This window comes from Cebus imitator, unplaced genomic scaffold, assembly GCF_001604975.1.
Source record: "Cebus imitator isolate Cc_AM_T3 unplaced genomic scaffold, Cebus_imitator-1.0 Scaffold188, whole genome shotgun sequence".
Taxonomy (NCBI): Eukaryota; Metazoa; Chordata; class Mammalia; order Primates; family Cebidae; genus Cebus; species Cebus imitator.
The window spans coordinates 5,942,203-5,959,241 of NW_016107503.1; the positions used below are offsets into that span (position 1 = coordinate 5,942,203).

A 17,039-nucleotide genomic window follows, 5' to 3' on the forward strand; every position below is an offset into this window, starting at 1 on the left:
ATATTATGCAGCCATCAAAAACGATGAGTTTGTGTCCTTTGTAGGGACATGGATGAACCTGGAAACCATCATTCTCAGCAAACTGACACAAGAACAGAAAATCAAACATCGCATGTTCTCACTCATAGGTGGGTGTTGAACAATGAGAACACATGGACCAGGGAGGGGAGCATCACACACTGGGGTCTGTTGGGGGGAAATAGGGGAGGGACAGCAGGGGTTGAGGAGTTGGGGAGAGATAGCATGGGGAGGAATGCCAGATATAGGTGAAGGGGAGGAAGTCAGCAAATCACGCTGCCATGTGTGTACCTATGCAACAATCTTGCATGTTCTTCACATGTACCCCAAAACCTAAAATGCAATAAAACAAAACAAAGCAAAAGAAGAGCTAGGATTGCTACATTTCCCCACAACGTGACGAAAGGAAACCGCGACGGAGGCGCAACTGAATCCAGGAATCGGTGTCTCGACATCCTCGGCCCACCCACTTTAGCTCCAGCCACTCCCGGGACGAAGTCAAGGCCTCAGAAGGCGACTACAACTCCCAGCAGGTCGAGCAGCCCCGCCCCCACGGCTCCGCCCGCGCTGATTCTCCATTGGCGTTCCGGGGGTGGGGATTAGATGGGAGGTGGCCGTGGGGCTGCGGCGGGGATTTGTTCCCTCTTCGGCTTCCGTAGAGGAAGTCGCGCGGACCTTCATCTGGGGTTTCGGTGCTTCCCCCCCCCGCCCCTTCCCCGGGGTCCGGGGGTGACATTGCACCGCGCCCCTCGTGGGGTCGCGTTGCCACCCCACGCGGACTCCCCAGCCGGCGCGCCCCTCCCATTCGGCTGTCCCGGTCAGGCCCCCACCGTCCCACCTGCCCAGCCATGGGGGCTGCGGTGTTTTTCGGCTGCACTTTCGTCGCGTTCGGCCCTGCCTTCGCGCTTTTCTTGATCACTGTGGCTGGAGACCCGCTTCGCGTTATCATCCTGGTCGCAGGGTGAGTAGGGGGTCGGAGAGACGCGGGAGAGCTCCGAAGAGAGAGGTGCGGAAGGGGCTGGAGGAACTGGGGCGAGCCTGGGAGCCTGAATTGGGGGCGATAAGTCGGCGGTGAAGTTTGGGCGGGGTGGGGGGTGGATCTGGGAGATTTGCCCTTTCCCGCAGTTGATTTCCACCTTCCAAGGATCTCACAGATTCCTCCTATATTCCTCCCAGCTACGTCAGAGAAGGCCCAAGGCCGAGACTCGTGAGGGGGCTGTGCTGACCTAGGCTGGCCGAGTCAGGTGCCCTAGGGGAGGATCCAGGAATGGATACCTCGCCCTTCCGTGCTCGCACACTCTGGCTCTTATCGCTCTGAAGACTTTTTAATCAGATTTCTCCCCTTTCCCCTCCGTTCACGTTTCTACAGATGAGTCCCTTGGTGGAGACAATTACCCTACCTGGTCCCTGTCTCCCTAACCATCCGGAAGGCTAACTTCCACCTTTCATGCACCTTTGGCCGCTTTCCCTCCCTGATTTCTCTGGCTGCCCCTACCACTATCTCACTGCCCTTGTCTTTTCTCAGGGCATTTTTCTGGCTGGTCTCCCTGCTCCTGGCCTCTGTGGTCTGGTTCATCTTGGTCCATGTGACCGACCGGTCAGATGCCCGGCTCCAGTACGGCCTCCTGATTTTTGGTGCTGCTGTCTCTGTCCTTCTACAGGAGGTGTTCCGCTTTGCCTACTACAAGCTGCTTAAGTAAGAAGATGGAGTGGTCTGGAGGGGAGAGGGGCAGAGGACTGCACTGTGGGAAGTGGGGCAGCCCCTGGGTGGTGGTTTGGAAGAGGAGGCACTAAGGGAGTACATTAGAGGGAAAGGAGCATCCCTGCCTTCCCTCATGTTTCCCCTACCCCACCCCACCCCAGGAAGGCAGATGAGGGGTTAGCATCGCTGAGTGAGGACGGAAGATCACCCATCTCCATCCGCCAGATGGCCTATGGTGAGCCAAGGGAGGGGGACTGGAGGAGGGAGTTGGACAGCCCCCTCCTCTAGGGAAGTCTCTAAATATCCACATGTTCTAAGTGGCTTCATATTTTCCTTCATCTGTCACTTCCAAAGAAAGGTGGTCTGGAGGGAGAGTAGGTGTGAAAGAATTGTAACCGGGCATGGGGAGGGGTCAGTGGTGAACAGGCAACAGTGTGATCTCTGACATTGATGAGATCCTCCCTTCCCCCAGTTTCTGGTCTCTCCTTCGGTATCATCAGTGGTGTCTTCTCTGTTATCAATATTTTGGCTGATGCACTTGGGCCAGGTGTGGTTGGGATCCATGGAGACTCACCCTATTACTTCCTGACTTCAGGTAAGATCCACCTCCTATGTAACCTTTATGCCCCATCCATCCTTGTCCCTGATCTGATTTATTGGCCTTCCCTGGGAGACTTCTTTGGCTCAACATCTCAGGAGGCTAGGAGAAGATCAGGGATGTATCTCCTCCCCATCTCCCTCCCTGCAGCCTTTCTGACAGCAGCCATTATCCTGCTCCATACCTTTTGGGGAGTTGTGTTCTTTGATGCCTGTGAGAGGAGACGGTACTGGGCTTTGGGCCTGGTGGTTGGGAGTCACCTACTGACATCGGGACTGGTGAGTTGGAGACAGGGGCCTGAGTTAGGGAGAAAAGCATTTAATGGTGAGTGGGATGTGGGGGAAAGGATATCCTCACTTCTTAACATTTTGAACTTAACCTTGGGAGGAGGCGGAAAGGTGAGTCTTTCGAGGTCTCTCACCTCAGCATCAATTCTATCACCTGCTCTGGGGAGAAGATTGAATGGATTAGTCAAACTGTAATGCAGAGGGCCCGAGGTGAGCAGGAGCGGTAGAAACCTTTGAAGGAGCTGAAAATTAAAAGTCCCTTTAACCACAAGATGTTGGGGCTCTGAAGGGAAAGACGGGAATTTGAGAGAGAGATCTGGGAGTCAAACGTGCAGAGAGAATGTGGGCATTAGGTTGGGGGAGAATCTAATCTGTTTCCTACATTTACCCTCCTTCCTAGACATTCCTGAACCCATGGTATGAGGCCAGCCTGCTGCCCATCTATGCAGTCACTGTTTCCATGGGGCTCTGGGCCTTCATCACAGCCGGAGGGTCCCTCCGAAGTATTCAGCGCAGCCTCTTGTGTAAGGACTGACTACCTGGACTGATCGCCTGACAGATCCCACCTGCCTGTCCACTGCCCATGACTGAGCCCAGCCCCAGCCCGGGTCCATTGCCCACATTCTCCGTGTCCTTGTCGTCGGTCTACCCTACCACCTCCAGGGTTTTGCTTTGTCCTTTTGTGACCGTTAGTCTCCAAGTTTCACCAGGAGCAGCCTGGGTTCAGCCAGTCAGTGACTGGTGGGTTTGAATCTGTACTATTCCCCACCATCTGGGGACCCCCTTGTTGTCCAGGACTCCCCCTGTGTCAGTGCTCTGCTCTCACCCTGCCCAAGACTCACCTCCCTTCCCCTCTGCAGGCCGACGGCAGGAGGACAGTCGGGTGATGGTGTATTCTGCCCTGCGCATCCCACCCGAGGACTGAGGGAACCTAGGGGGGACCCCTGGGCCTGGGGTGCCCTCCTGATGTCCTCGCCCTGTATTTCTCCATCTCCAGTTCTGGACAGTGCAGGTTGCCAAGAAAAGGGATCTAGGTTAGCCATTGCCCTGGAGATGAAATTAATGGAGGCTCAAGGGTAGATGAGCTCTGAGTTTCTCAGTACCCTCTCCCCAGACTGGACATCTTTTTCTCAGGCCTGAGGGGAACGATTTTTGGTGTGATAAAGACCCTAATCTGCCTTTTCTTCTTTTTTGAGGTGGGGGGAGGGAGGAGGTATGTTGGAACTCTTCTAACCTCCTTGGGCTGTATTTTCTCTCAAATTGCTCCTCATGGCTGGGCTCATTTCTGTCCCTTTCTCCCTGGTCCCAGACCTTAGGGGAAAGGAAAGAAGTGCATGTTTGGGAACTGGCAATACTGGAACTAATGGTTTTAACCCTTAAACACCAGCATCCCTCCTCTCCCCAAGGTGAAGTGGAGGGTGCTAGGGTGAGCTGGCCCTCCAGAGCTGCAGTGCCGCTGGAGGAGTCAGACTACCATGACATCGTAGGGAAGGAGGGCAGATTTTTTTGTAGTTTTTAATTGGGATGTGGGAGGGGTGGGGAGGTTTTCTATAAACTGTATCATTTTCTGCTGAGGGTGGGGTGTCTCATCCTTTTAATCAAGGTGATTGTGATTTTGACTAATAAAAAAGACTTTGTAATTGTGGGGGAACTTGGCTTTAAAGGGAGGGGATAGCATGATACTTGAGATTTCTGCCCTCTCGTGTCTGTTGTCCAGCCGCTTTCCTAAACTGGCAACCACTGATCTCCAAGCATAGCCTTGGTGCAAGGGCAGAAATCTGGGCTAGAGGTTTCACATGTCTGAAACTTTGGGTTAAGTGTTTTCCCAGAAGCTAATCTTTCTTTCTAGGGGTGGTATAAAATGAGCTAATCACCCATGCTGCTTTTCCCCGTCCTTTGCCTATCTTTACCACCTGAGGAGTTCAGGAACCTGTCCACCCTCAAGAGCCTCAAAGAACAGACCAGAATTAAAGTCAGAAACTTTAATTTCCAAATATATGGATCAAAAATATACAACTTCAACAGCAACTCTTTATCCTAAGGAGAGATTCTGCAGTGTATCTAGGGAAAGGGCCATAAAGGTGAGGGGGTAGAGGACTTTGGGGTACATCCCAAACTTCCCCTGCAACTAAACAGAGTTTGTTCTCTGCTTGAACAACACGGATCTCCTCATTTCCTCCTACGTGTTTGGAGAGACTGAAGGCTCTGCAGTTTTAACTCGAATGACAGCCTGGGTCCATTCCTCTCTGTAGGGGATGTCCAGGGGAAGGAGGACGTCTGCCTACTACTCCTACAGTATTTCTGTCCAGACCCTATACCCCATTTTAGAGGCTTTCTGACAGTCACAGGGGCAGTCATCCACATCCACGGTATCTGAGAGGGAATTTATGCCTCAGTGGTGGCTCGCGCTGAGGTGAAGACCACACTCTTTCTATTTTCCAGCCTCTTGTTCCTGGAAAGGGGAATGGCTCATGAGAATGACTACTATCCAAGTGAAGCAGATTAGAGGTGGAATAGGAGAGTGCTTTTTCATAGAAAAGAAAGGGCTGGGCAAGGTGGTTCTCGCCTGTAGTCCCAGCACTTTGGGAGGCTGAGGCAGGTGGATCACTTGAGGTCAGGAGTTGGAGACCAGCCTGGGCAACGTAGTGAAAACCCATCTCTACTAAAAATATAAAAAGTAGCCATGCATGGTAGCACACACCTGTAGTCCCAGCTGTTCAGGAGGCTGAGGTAGGAGGACCACTTGAGCCCAGGAGGTGGAGGTTGCAGTGAGCTGTGATAAAGCCACTGTACCCCAGCTTGGACAACAGTGAGAACCTGTCTCAAAAAAAAAAAAAAGGCCAGGTGTGGTGGCTCACACCTGTAATCCCAGTACTTTGGGAGGCTGAGGCAGGCGGATCACCTGGGGTCAGGAGTTTGAGACCGCTGGCCAACATGGTGAAACTTTGTCTCTACTAAATATACAAAAATTAGCTGGGTGTGGTGGTGCGTGCCTGTAGTCCCAGCTACTTGGGAGGCTGAGGCAGGAGAATCACTTGAGCCCGGAGGTAGAGGTTGTAGTGAGCTGAGATTGCGCACCACTGCACTCCAGACTGGGTAACAGCAAGACTCCCTCTCAAAAAAAAGAAAGAAAAAAGAAAGGACTGGAGGAATGGAAAGCAGGACCTCACCGAATCTTTCTAGCAATGAAATAAGCAGCCAGCAGAAGGCAGAGACAGCCAACCAAGATTCCTACACCTAGACTCAGCATTTCACCTGGGGGAGATAAAGGTAAAAGATGTCAGCCTAGGACTAACAGATTTTCAGCCTTTCCCCTACTTGCTGAGGATGCCTCCCCTCCCCCCAATACCTTATAAGGCTGTCTTACCTGTGGTATACAAGGGTCCCTCTGTAAGAGAAGAAAAGGGGTCAGTGGGACTTCAGATCCCCATCCCAGCTGGGAGCAGCACTCTGCTTCTATGCCTGGGAGAATCACCCGGGCACCCTAGGGCGGGGGTTGGTTCCCAGTCCAAGCTAGTCCTGGAAACCCCTTCCCCTTTTAGCCTTTTCTTCCCACAGGCTCCCTAGTTCCTGCCATTTGTGTCCCTCAGTTTCCCATCTCTTCTGAGTTATGCAGAGTCACCTTGGATGAAAGAAGCAAAGACCATTCGCTGATTGAGAGGCTGAGGGGCTCGGTAGTTCTGTACCAGAAGCTCAGAGGGCTCCTCTTCTGCGGAGAACAATGTCCCCTGAAGCTTTTCCAGCTGAGGAGCAGAAGCGTGGGAGAGGTGTCACTGGGGAGTGGGAAGGGGTCTGAAGATAGAATTGTGTATCTCTCCCCTCATCTCATTTCTCCGCCACTTACCTGTTCCGTTGAAATCTGGGATCTTCTATAGAACACCGTCCAGAGCACACTCTGGTAGCAAGGGGGAGTTGTGAGTGAGCCATTGTAGCGGAAGTACTGCCCCAGCTGTGCGGGGAGCAGCTCTCTCAGGTTGAAGGGAGGCACTGAGGTCTTCTGATCTGGGGAGAACAGACTGGGACTCATCTTCCTGTCAGTGTGCCCTGGCTTACCTAGATAGGGCTCCCAGAAGCAAAATTCCTTGGCTCTAAGTAATTGCCTCATCCCAAGACTAACAGTTTTTGAAAGTTTTTTGAAAGTCTAATCTCACTTCCTGCTATAGATTTTTAAGGCTCACCTTTATGCCTGATTTCATGCAAGTGACTCAGAATGTGTTCATAAGCTATATTCTTAGTCTCACCCACCTGGAAGGGGAGGAAAGAGAGAGAATTTGGAATAACTCCATGTTTGGAATAAAAAATTTATGTAGAGAATAAATGGTCAGGATGGGCTGCTGTCTGCCACAGGAGGGAAGCAAATAGATGTGACGGTTGCAGAGGAGGTGGAGAGAAACCTGGAAGGGACTGGGAGCTACTGACCTCGATTAGGATGCCCAAGACAGCCAGGCCCTGAGGCCTCTGAGCAGCCTCACTCAAGCTATCATAGGAATCAGAATCATAATGTACAATGTGGAGCTGAAGGAAGGAAAAGGGAATTGAATTATGGGATGTCCCCACCCCCTTCAAGGCCTTGATCCTGGCCACCACCATCCCCCTGCTGTCCCCGGCAGGCACTAAGTCTGTCTCACAAAGGTTGGCCTTATCCCTCCAGCATGACTTTTCCCAAGGTCCGGATCCTTTTCTCAGGACCAACCATCCCTGTTACTTTGCCCGAATCCCAGCTCTTTGTTCCCTGGTACCTCGGCAACTGTGGCTTCACCATTGATCTGGTGTTCTGACCCCCCTGGGGATCCTTTCTGACCCCAGTGCAGGTGGAGTTGGGCAGCTACATATTTTCGAGGAAGTCCACCCAGATACAGGGTAGAGGGCAGAGAGAGTTGCACTGTGGAGAAAAGAGCAAGCTAGGATTGGTGGAGGAATGCAGATACATTCCCACACCTGAGTTGCCACCACCTCTTGAGACTTGGCTCTCTTCCAGTTTCCTCCCCAAGTAGCACCCAGTTCCTCCCGAGGCCAGAGCTCTTCTAGCATATCTTCCTTTTTCTCAGTGAAGATCAAATCAGCGCAATGAGACTAACCTACCTATCGAGCTTGACTAGAAACATTTTGATTTCTGCCTTGGCTACAGGAGGCTGATCCCCATTCTCATATTTCCAAATTCATGGACAAAGCTTTTTGAGAATTCGCAGGTTAGGAGAATGCTGCTTTCCCCTGACTCCTGAGGTTATTTATTCATAGCAGATGGGTAATGTGCTGACATCGTAACCAGGATGGAGGGTGGCACAGTTTGCGCATGCTCGTGAACACCCCATCGTCACACTCATGCACTACAAAAGGATCTGACTCCTAAGAGCTGAGCTGGAGCCTACAACTTCTTGGAGCCCGTGTTTTTACCTGTGTGGCCATTATTGTGCAGGTCCAAAGGCTCGGTGCCAGGCTGGTCATATCCTTGGGGCTGCAGGACAGGCAACTCAGGGTCAAATGTCACCCTGTCAGTCTGGATATCGATGGGCGACTGGGCATTGTTTCCACACTCAGGGTAAGAGGCTGGCCAGTGGTCCTGACCATGTGGGCCTGGGGGGTTACCAAAGACATTGGTCCTGTCCTCCAGCTCTAGGCACCCTTTAACACTGCCCCCATCCCTTTGACCCTGTCCCCTAACCAAGCCATACATCTGGGTGGAGGTAGAAATGGACTTCCCTCCACCCAGGTTAAGACTCCCGTTGTACAGGGATGGGTGAGGTAGGAATCCTGTTGAGTATCAAGCTCCGGTTCCCCTTCTCTACCCAGAGGCAGCGATGATTTTCCGACTATCCTGATGAATGGGGAATGGTAGCTCTTTTACTTACCTATATTTTGAGGACAAGAAAGCTGAATGAGGACAGAGGAGATGCATAGAAAACCTGAATACCCTAAGAGATGGGATTAAAGAGTAGGAGTAGAAAAACGGGAGAAATAAAATGATCCTAGAGAGGCCAGGCACAGTGGCTCACACCTATAATAGCAGCACTTGGGGAGGCTGAAGCAGGTGGATCTCTTGAGGTCAGGAGTTCGAGACCAGCCTGGCCAACATGGTCAAAACCCGTCTCTACTAAAAATACAAAAATTAGCCAGATGTGGTGGTGAGCACCTGTAATCCCAGCTACTGGAGAGGCTGAGGCAGGAGAATCACTTAAACCTGGGAGATGGAGTTTGCACCGAGCCGAAATTGCACCACTGCACTCCAGCCTGGGCGACAGCGAGAGACTCTGTCTCCAAAAAAAAAAAAAACAAACAAAAAAATCCTGCTGGAGGCCTTGGGTTTCAGATATCCTGACTTTTCATCATTCACTTCTTGTTGTCACACTGGCCTTTTGTCACGGACTCTGGAGTTCAGTTATGTCATTAATCAGTAGTTCATAGGAATTGAACTCCACCTCCCCAGTGTCACAAACTATCCCGCCATCCTCTTCGTCACCCCTGACCTCCAGCTCTGTCCCAATTTCAGATGCAGGTTAGGGGTATGATGGATTAGGGTAGAGAGAGCCAGAAGGAGACCTGGCAGCTAAGCTTTTCCCCCCCACCCAGCTTCCTTTCCACCCCAGCTCCCTCACTCCTACACGATTTACTGAGGACTTAACTAGCTTTTCTGCCAAATCAGGAGGTGTAGGATTTGATGATTAGAGCAGGATCTGGGAGCCAAATACGTGAAACTCAACGCAGTGGGAGATCCAGAAGGGAGGAGATAGGGTGAGAAGCTAAAGGAAGACTCCTCCCCACCCGCACAGCATGTCTTCCTGCCAGGTGAGGAGGTTCCAGTGTGAAAGGGTGTCAGGAGGCCTCGAGATCTGCTCTCACCCTCATATGTCCAGTGTTGACCTGCAAGGCAGAGGATTTGGGTTACAGCCAGCGCAGCCTGGGGCAGAGCCCTGGCCTCCACACTCCCCTCCCTCTAGCATTCTGTACTGCTCCACCTCCCTCTCTGCTGCCCCTCCTCCCTCTGCTCCAGCACTTTCCAAAGGAAGCCCTGAAACTGGACACCTCTGTGGAAAGGTCGGGGGTCTATTTAAATTCACCAGCCAGGCTCTGCTGGTGCCTGCTGAGTAAAGGGGGAGGAGGAATGAAAAGAGGTAAAGCCCAGGGACTAAAATTAACCTGGATCCAAATGTGCGATTGGCCCAACCCTTACTTTTCTCTAACCTGTGCCAAGTCAATCCAACACTTGGAAGATTGGGGTGGGCGGGGTGAGGGTGTGGGCAGAGGGTTTGAAGGATAGAGACTAGAAAGAGGGAAGGAGAAAGGAGTTCAGAGTGTGTGTGTGTGTGTGTTGGGGGGTGTGCTTCGGAGGGGGAAGGGGGGATTATTCGTTTGCTTTGAGAAATTGCATGAATAAAGGCACTGAGCTGTACAATCATAAGTAAATTCTTCCTTTCTGGTCCCAGTAGCTGCTCATCACCAGGAAGCTCTGCTCCCCACATTCCGAGATGGTTAGGGGAGGGCGGGAGTCAGGGCAGGGTCTACTCCAGATTGAGGGTGGTGGGTGGGCACAGGCAGCCAGGCTGGCAGGGACAGGATGAAAGTGAAGCATTGTGTGTAGAGAAGAGAGCTGCCAGCTGGGTCACATGTCAGGCTCTCGTGCAGTCCTGTCTGACTCAGGCCAGGGGGTCTGCAGGTCCAGCGCCTCCCCAGGGCCACACTGCCTCAAGCAGAAAAGGAAGGCCTTCCTGCAGGGTTATGCTGCCATATCCATACTCCTAGAATCGCTGGAGAAAAATCCTAAATTCCTTCCTCTCTCTCTTAGTCCCTTTACTTCCTCAAACTTGTGAGATGCCCTGCTCTTACCCTTGACCTATTCTGCTGGCCCAAGGGAGAGCTGGAGGCAGCCTCTCAGGTACCATCTCTGTGGGACCCCCCAACACCTCGATCTCCCTGGTCTGTGAAGGTGCCTGTCTCTTCTGGTCAGAGCCTCAGCATACTTATTCTATGTCTCTTCCTCCTCTTTCCCTGTGTTTTTCTTTCTCCTCAGATGAGATTTGTGACTCTCCATTTGGCTGCCCGCCTGCCCCTGTCATCTCTGCATTTGTCGTCTACTCTCTGGACACCCCCCACCCCCCCTGCTCTTTCCACAAATGTCAGTTACGCATCTAATATGTGCTGGATACTGTGCTAGGCATGGGAAACACAGAAGTGAGGTCTGTGGTTCCAGGGGACGCTCCTGAGCGCTTCAGCCTGTTCTCCCAAAAATCGTTCCCCATCTCCTGGGAGCTCCTGAAAGTCCTTTGTAAACGGTAAAACGTCGAACAAATGTTCACTCTTATACCGCTGCTTTCAGGGGATACTAGGGAGTTAAGTCGCTCCACAGAATGAAGAAGGAACCTTGGCCAAGAAGGGATGAATTGGAGATCAGGGTCTGAGTTGGGCAGAGGTATTCTTCCCCCTACCCCCAGCTATCTACCTTTTCATGCCAGGCCTCTCTGACTCCCTAACTGGAGGAGTTTGTAAATAAAGAAGTCCAGGAGTGCCGACTGGGACCAGGTCAGTGGGAGAAAGAGCTCTGGAGAAAATCTGTAGCCTGCAAAGAGATTCCAGCACTTGCCTGCGTACACACCCAGCCCCCCGCTCGTTCTCCCCCACCTCCAATAACAGCAAGGCTGGAAAGGCAAAAGATAAAGAAGGGAAGTGGTCTCTACACTCTGCTCTCTTTTTCCCTCCTCTCTGAGCCTATTATTCCAGCCTCTAGGCTTCCTTTTACACCTTTCCTCCCCCCGTTAAGCACACCTGGTGAGCTGTGAACATCAGCACAAATCAACACACAAACATTTAGTTGTACCTACCCCCGTATGCAGCCAGGATCCAAATCACCTCAAGCAGGACGGCAGAGAACAACATAGTGTCCCAGGAAGGGGCGCAGGGGACTGGGAATTTGAGGACTAGAGGACTAGGACAGGCTGGGGTGGGGGAGAGAGAGATAGAGAGAGAGAGAGAGAGAGAGAGGAGAATTCCTGGCGTGGAGTGTATCGCTGCTTGTCCTGCTGTTTCTGTGTCTCTGTGGGCTTCCAGGGAATTTGGGGTTTAGTAGGGTACCATGGGTTTCTGGGTCCCCAGGACAAATCTCTTGCTGCCTCTTTCTCTGCCCTCTCTCTTTATCTCCCTCTGCAGTCTCCACTCCACTAGCTGGCCAGCGACTTTACAACTGCCTCCTGCTTTTAAGGTGGCTCTGGACGGGTGTATGTGGGGAGGGGGGGCTGCCTGGGCTGCAGGCGAGCAGCTCCTTAAATAGCCAATTAGGCATGCAGGATGGCCCCACTCGGAGCTGCATCGTGGCAAGTTGCACCGGAGCGCTGGCCCTGGCTCAGGAGTCCAGCTGGGGTAAGCTATTCCTTCCTCTGCTAATCACACAGATGCTGCTTACATGGGTGTTTCCTGGAAGCTGGTGGGGGCAAGGAAGGGGATTTGGGGTTCAACTCAGCCTCCTCAAGAGGGCACTCGGTTTTTATCCCCCCCCACCTGGCTTCTCCTCTGCAGAGCAGCTCCCTGGGTGGCATGGAGCAGATGGCTGGGGTACCTGTTCCCAATTCCCTGCAGAATCTGAGCTGCTCTGGAATGGGAAGAGTCCAGAATTAGAAGATATGTAACAAGAAGGAATTGGGGATTCAGGGTGCAGGTGAGGGGTGGAGGAAGTCAAGAACTAAAACCTGAGTTGTGTCCTGAGTTCTAAGGAAGAGAAGTGAGGCCAGGAGAACTCATCTGGAGCAATCTCTTCTGTGCCTGTCACCACCCACTTCCCACGGTGAGGCCTGGGTCCACGTGCCTGTGTGGCCCGGGAGGGGGGGTGTTGTTTGCTGGATAAAGCCCATTTGTGTGCCCAGCGGGGGAGGGGTGTAGCAGCACCATGGAGAGACAGCGGCTGTAACTGCCAGACCCAGCCACCTCCCTCTCCAGGGAGCCCAGATCTAGGGCGGCTTTTGTCACTGAAGAGGACACTGACCTCTGGCAGAGAGGCCAGGGCAGGAGGAAAGAAGGAGAGACTGTAGGAACAATCACTACCACCATCAGAAAAAGGCGGTTTCCAGAGAAAGAGAGGGGAGGGACGGGAGAGACCACGTGATCCAGATGGAAGAGAAGCCCAGGGTCTTCCCTCCAGCCCAAGGGCTGAGGCACCACATGTGGCACTGAGTGAAACCTGCCACCAAAGAGCTATGCCGTGGAGCATGGAGCCTGCGCGTCTCAGGAATGTGAGCTGATATTTGCTCCCCACGGGACTGGAAATCCCGATCGGAATGTACATCCTAAATCCCTTGTTAGAGAATGTGAAACCCACAGATACTTTCAAGCCAGACATTGAAACCTCTTTCTCCTCCGTGCCCTTTGCCAGAGGCACCAGCCTGGAGGATGCACCCATTTGAGCTCCCTCTGCCCTCCTTGCTCCTGCCGAGTAGCAATAAATAGCCAAACAAAGGGAGCAGAAGCTAAATAAGGGAGCAGGATAAAAGCCAAGTGAACAGAATAATGCATGTGCTGGATCATCAGCTCCTGCAGAGACAGGAGCTCACTGTGCCTTTCTGTCCCTCGCGATTGATCTGCAAAGCAAAGCCATTTTGCTGATGTCATTTCCCTTTTTCTTCTCCTATCACCCTCCGAATTATTTGTCCCCTTCAGGAAAGTTTTCTGATTTCGGGTTCCCCAAAGCCCCATCCATCCCATCTAAGAAGAGTAAAAGGCTTGAAGTATCAATCAGACTTCCTCGGAATCAGGGTATTTAGCACAAAGAAACAAAAACAGGAAGCAGAGACACCTTGGTATGAAAGAAGAGATTTAGTGGGGAAGAATGACCTCCGCCGGGACAGAGTTCCCGTGGAGCGCTAAGCTGAGATTCCGATTCCCCAGGCAGGCAGCGCGTCTTGCCAGGCGCCACCTCCTGGCTCGTCTATGAATTTTTAAATTTTAATTGAAAATGTTTTGTGTATGATTCCTTCTGGGAAGTATTTCACTCTGGCGGGCTTTGGGATTTTGCCTATGCAACTACAACTGCACATTGTGTCACAAAGATGTCTTAGCCCGGAGTCAACACTTCCCTGATCTTGGGTGAGCAGCGCGTCCAGGTGCTTGTGCCTCCCAGACGACAAAGGCCCTCCTCTCTAGGAGCCAGGGAGCCAGGAGGCGAGCGCCATCCTCCACGCGCTTGACTGTATCTTGAGCTTCGGCTTCACTGTGGCTATTTCTGTCGTTGCTTTCTAGCTGTGTTGATTTGGAGCAGGTGTCAAGAGGACCCTTATTGTAAGTTTTGTTTGTTTGCTTGTTTTAAAGTGACGCCGCTCCCTCTTCCCCACTCGGTCTTAATTTCCACTCAACTCTGGCACCTTTGTTTTAGTTCTGACCTCTCTCTCAAGCTCTTTCCTCTCTCGCATTGGCTAAAACCCTTAAACCCAAACTGAGCATCCCACTGCCTTCTGGCGCCATCTCCTGTACTTGCAGTGTACTGAAACTTGACTGAGGTCAGGCACTTTGGGAGGCCAAGGCAGGTGGGTCACTTGAGGCCAGGAGTTCCAGACCACCCTCGCCAACATACCAAAACCCCATGTCTACTAAAAATACCAAAAATTAACCAGGCGTAATGACGCGCGCCTGTAATCCCAGCTACACCGGAGGCTGAAGCAGGAGAATTGGTTGAACTCAGGAAGGGGAGGTTGCAGTGAGCTGAGACTCTGGCTCAAAACAAACAAACAAACAAACAAAAAAAGTAATTTTAGAAAGGTGGGTCCCTTTGGATTATTTTCTTAGTTTTCTAGTTCACATTACACAACAGATGCAGTATGAAAATCTTGAAAATTGAGGACAGGTAAAAGTTTGTGGTCTGAAAATTTGCAAGTCATTTAATTATAAAGTTACCATATTTCGGTTGCAATTTTGTGTCATACATTGATTCCATGAACAGAACACACTACCTGGTACATAAGTGTTTGTTGACTGAATGAACCTAGTAATTGCAACATTTATTTAATTTCTTTCACATAATTTTAGAGCAGAAGGGTCTGCAGGCTTCATTCTAAACCCCTTGTTACACCCTATACAACTGAGTTTTCAGACATTTAAGGATTCAGCCATGGTTAGTCATATAGCTGCTAGGCTGAACCAGAACAAGGACACAGGGACCAGTGAGCTTTCTCCTACACCATTGATTCTCAAATATTAGTGTGCATCAGAATCACCTGGAAACCTTTTTAAAATACAGATTTCTGGCCAGGCGCAGTGGCTCATGCCTGTAATCCCAGCACTTTGGGAGTCTGAGGCGGGCAGATCACCTGCGGTCAGGTGTTTGAGACCAGCCTGGCCAACATGATGAAACCTCATCTCCACTATAAATACAAAAAAAAAAAAAAAATAGCCAAGCATGGTGGTGGGTGTCTGTAATCCCAGCTACTTGGGAGGCTGAGGCAAGAGAATTGCTTGAACCCGGGAGGCAGAGGTTACAGTGAGCTGAGACTGCACCACTGCACTCCAACCTGGATGACAAGAGCAAAACTCTGTCTCAATAAATAAATAAATAAACACAGATTTCTGGACCTCACCCCCACAGCACCTGATTCTATAGTTCTGGGTATATCCGAATCTACATTAACATTTCTCTTTCTCGCTTGCTCTTTTTTTTTTAGACAGAATTTTGCTCTTGTTGCCCAGGCTGCAGTGCGATGGCACAATCTCGGCTCACTGCAACCTCCGCTTCTCATGTTCAAGTGATTCTCCTGCCTCAGTCTCCTGAGTAGCTGGGATTAGAGGCATGTGCCACCATACCTGGCTAATTTTGTATTTTTCAGTAGAGATAGGGTTTCCCATGTTGGTCAGTCTGGTCTTGAACTCCTCACCTCAGGTGATCTGCCACCTCGGCCTCCCAAAGTGCTGGGATTACAGGCATGAGTCACTGAGCCTGGCCTTTTTTTTTTTGAGACAGAGTTTCACTCTGTTGCCCAGGCTGGAGAGCAATCGCAAGATCTCAGCCCACTGCAACCTATGCCTCCTGGTTCAAGTGATTCTCCTGCCTCAGCCTCCTGAGTAGCTGGGATTACAGGAATGCGCCACCACACCCTGCTAATTTTGTATTTTTAATAGAGACAGGTGTCTCCATGTTGGTCAGGCTGGTCTCGATCTCCCGACCTCAGGTGATCCGCCCACCTCGGCCTCCCAAAGTGCTGGGATTATAGGTGTGAGCCACCACCGCACCCAGCCTCTCTCTACCTTTTTTTCTTGGAAATAGGGTCTCACTCTGTCGTCTAGGCTGGAGTGCAGTGGTGAAATCATAGCTCACTTCAGCCTCAAACTCAAGTGATCCTTTTCTCAGCCTCCTGAGTAGCTAGGACTACATGCACATGCCACCATGACTGGCAGGTTTTAAAACTTTTCTTAATTTTTTGTAGAGACAAGATTTTGTCATGTTGCCGAGGCTGGCCTCGAACTCCTGTGCTCAAGTGATTTGTCCAGGACGGCCTCCCAAAGTGCTGAGATTATAAGCATGAGCCATCACAGCCACCTGTTTCTCGTCACCATGAATAAAACCACTGTAAACGTTTGAGTACAGGTGTTTGAGCAGACATGTTTTTATTGTTCTTGAGTAAATTCTCACCTAGGAGTGGGAATAAATAGATGTTGAGTGCTGGATTATACTGGGGTGGGGCGCATATGTTTAACTTTGTAAAAAAAACTTCCAGGCTATTTTTCTTTCATGTTCTTTTAGTTTCTTCATTTGAGACAGTGTGGCTCTGTTGCCCAGGTTGGAGTGCCATGGTGTGATCTCAGCTCACTGCAGCCTTCACTTCCTGGGCTCAAGTGATCCTCCCGCCTCAGCCTCCCAGTGTTGGAATTACAGGCATGAGCCACCGCACCTGGCCTCTTTTTTGTCATTGTTTGTTTTTTTAGATGGAGTTTCACTCTTTGTTGCCCAGGCTGGAGTGCAGTAGCACGATCTTGGCTCACTGCACCCTTCACCTCCTAGGTTCAAGCAATTCTCCTGCCTCAGCCTCCCAAGTAGCTGGGACCACAGGCACGCACCACCACACCCAGTTAATTTTTATATTTTTAGTAGAGACGGGGTTTCACCATATTGGCCAGGCTGGTCTCGAACTTCTGACCTCATGCTCTGCCTGCCTCATCCTCAAGTTCTGAGATTACAGCCATGAACCACCACACCCAGCCTATTTTATTTTATTTTTTTATAGAGATGGGGTCTTGCCATGTTGCCCAGGCTGGTCTCATCTCCTGGGTTCAAGCGATTCTCCCACCTGGACCTCCCAAAGTGCTGGAATTACCGGTAGGAGCTATTGCACCTGGTCCCCAGACTGTTTTTCCATAGTGCTTATACTGTTTTCTTTCCCACCAGCAATGTATGAGTTCCAGTTGTTCTCATCTTTGCAAACACTTGATCTTGTTAAAGAAAAAAATATAGGCCAGTCGTGGTGGCTCA

General features: G+C 51.1%; 2 protein-coding genes and 1 non-coding gene across 6 annotated transcripts; 1 reads left to right on the forward strand and 2 right to left on the reverse strand.

Annotated features, from left to right (window-relative positions):
- Positions 1-379: 379 nt before the first annotated feature.
- Positions 380-4,245, forward strand: APH1A (aph-1 homolog A, gamma-secretase subunit). Its single transcript, XM_017546387.2, has 7 exons — positions 380-979; positions 1,544-1,714; positions 1,882-1,955; positions 2,193-2,315; positions 2,469-2,596; positions 3,006-3,129; positions 3,466-4,245. The coding sequence occupies exons 1-7, from the start codon at positions 867-869 to the stop codon at positions 3,528-3,530; spliced, it is 798 nt and encodes a 265-aa protein (XP_017401876.1). The 5' UTR covers positions 380-866; the 3' UTR covers positions 3,531-4,245.
- Positions 4,246-4,572: 327 nt separating this feature from the next.
- On the reverse strand, positions 4,573-12,349 carry CA14 (carbonic anhydrase 14). Of its 4 annotated transcripts, none has more exons than XM_017546386.2 (12): positions 12,150-12,349; positions 11,419-11,532; positions 9,443-9,463; positions 8,000-8,179; positions 7,345-7,487; positions 7,025-7,120; positions 6,784-6,850; positions 6,450-6,607; positions 6,228-6,348; positions 5,973-5,993; positions 5,776-5,860; positions 4,573-5,057 (listed from the first exon to the last, which is right to left on the reverse strand). In XM_017546386.2, exons 2-12 carry the CDS (start codon positions 11,471-11,473, stop codon positions 4,991-4,993), a joined length of 1,014 nt encoding a protein of 337 aa, XP_017401875.1. In that variant the 5' UTR covers positions 11,474-11,532; positions 12,150-12,349; the 3' UTR covers positions 4,573-4,990. The 4 variants fall into 4 exon arrangements, with proteins under 4 accessions (XP_017401875.1, XP_017401874.1, XP_017401873.1 ...); XM_017546385.2 differs by lacking the exon at positions 12,150-12,349 and adding an exon at positions 11,669-11,828; XM_017546384.2 differs by lacking the exon at positions 12,150-12,349 and having other exon boundaries at positions 11,419-11,857.
- LOC119473848 lies at positions 7,841-7,944 on the reverse strand. The gene has a single exon (XR_005203089.1). It is a non-coding gene; the product is annotated as a small nucleolar RNA U13 (small nucleolar RNA).
- Positions 12,350-17,039: the final 4,690 nt, after the last annotated feature.

What these genes read in the sequence shown, in the direction of transcription:
- APH1A (XM_017546387.2), top strand. Translation starts at nt 867, where the DNA reads ATGGGGGCTGCGGTGTTTTTCGGCTGCACTTTCGTCGCGTTCGGCCCT. An exon ending in CATCCGCCAGATGGCCTATG is followed by an intron (nt 1,956 to 2,192) that starts GTGAGCCAAGGG and finishes CCCTTCCCCCAG; the next exon opens with TTTCTGGTCTCTCCTTCGGT. An exon ending in ACCTACTGACATCGGGACTG is followed by an intron (nt 2,597 to 3,005) that starts GTGAGTTGGAGA and finishes CCTCCTTCCTAG; the next exon opens with ACATTCCTGAACCCATGGTA.
- CA14 (XM_017546386.2), bottom strand. Translation starts at nt 11,473, where the DNA reads ATGTTGTTCTCTGCCGTCCTGCTTGAGGTGATTTGGATCCTGGCTGCA. An exon ending in TCTTGGGCATCCTAATCGAG is followed by an intron (nt 6,851 to 7,024) that starts GTCAGTAGCTCC and finishes CTCCCCTTCCAG; the next exon opens with GTGGGTGAGACTAAGAATAT. An exon ending in CTTTGCTTCTTTCATCCAAG is followed by an intron (nt 5,994 to 6,227) that starts GTGACTCTGCAT and finishes CTTCTCTTACAG; the next exon opens with AGGGACCCTTGTATACCACA.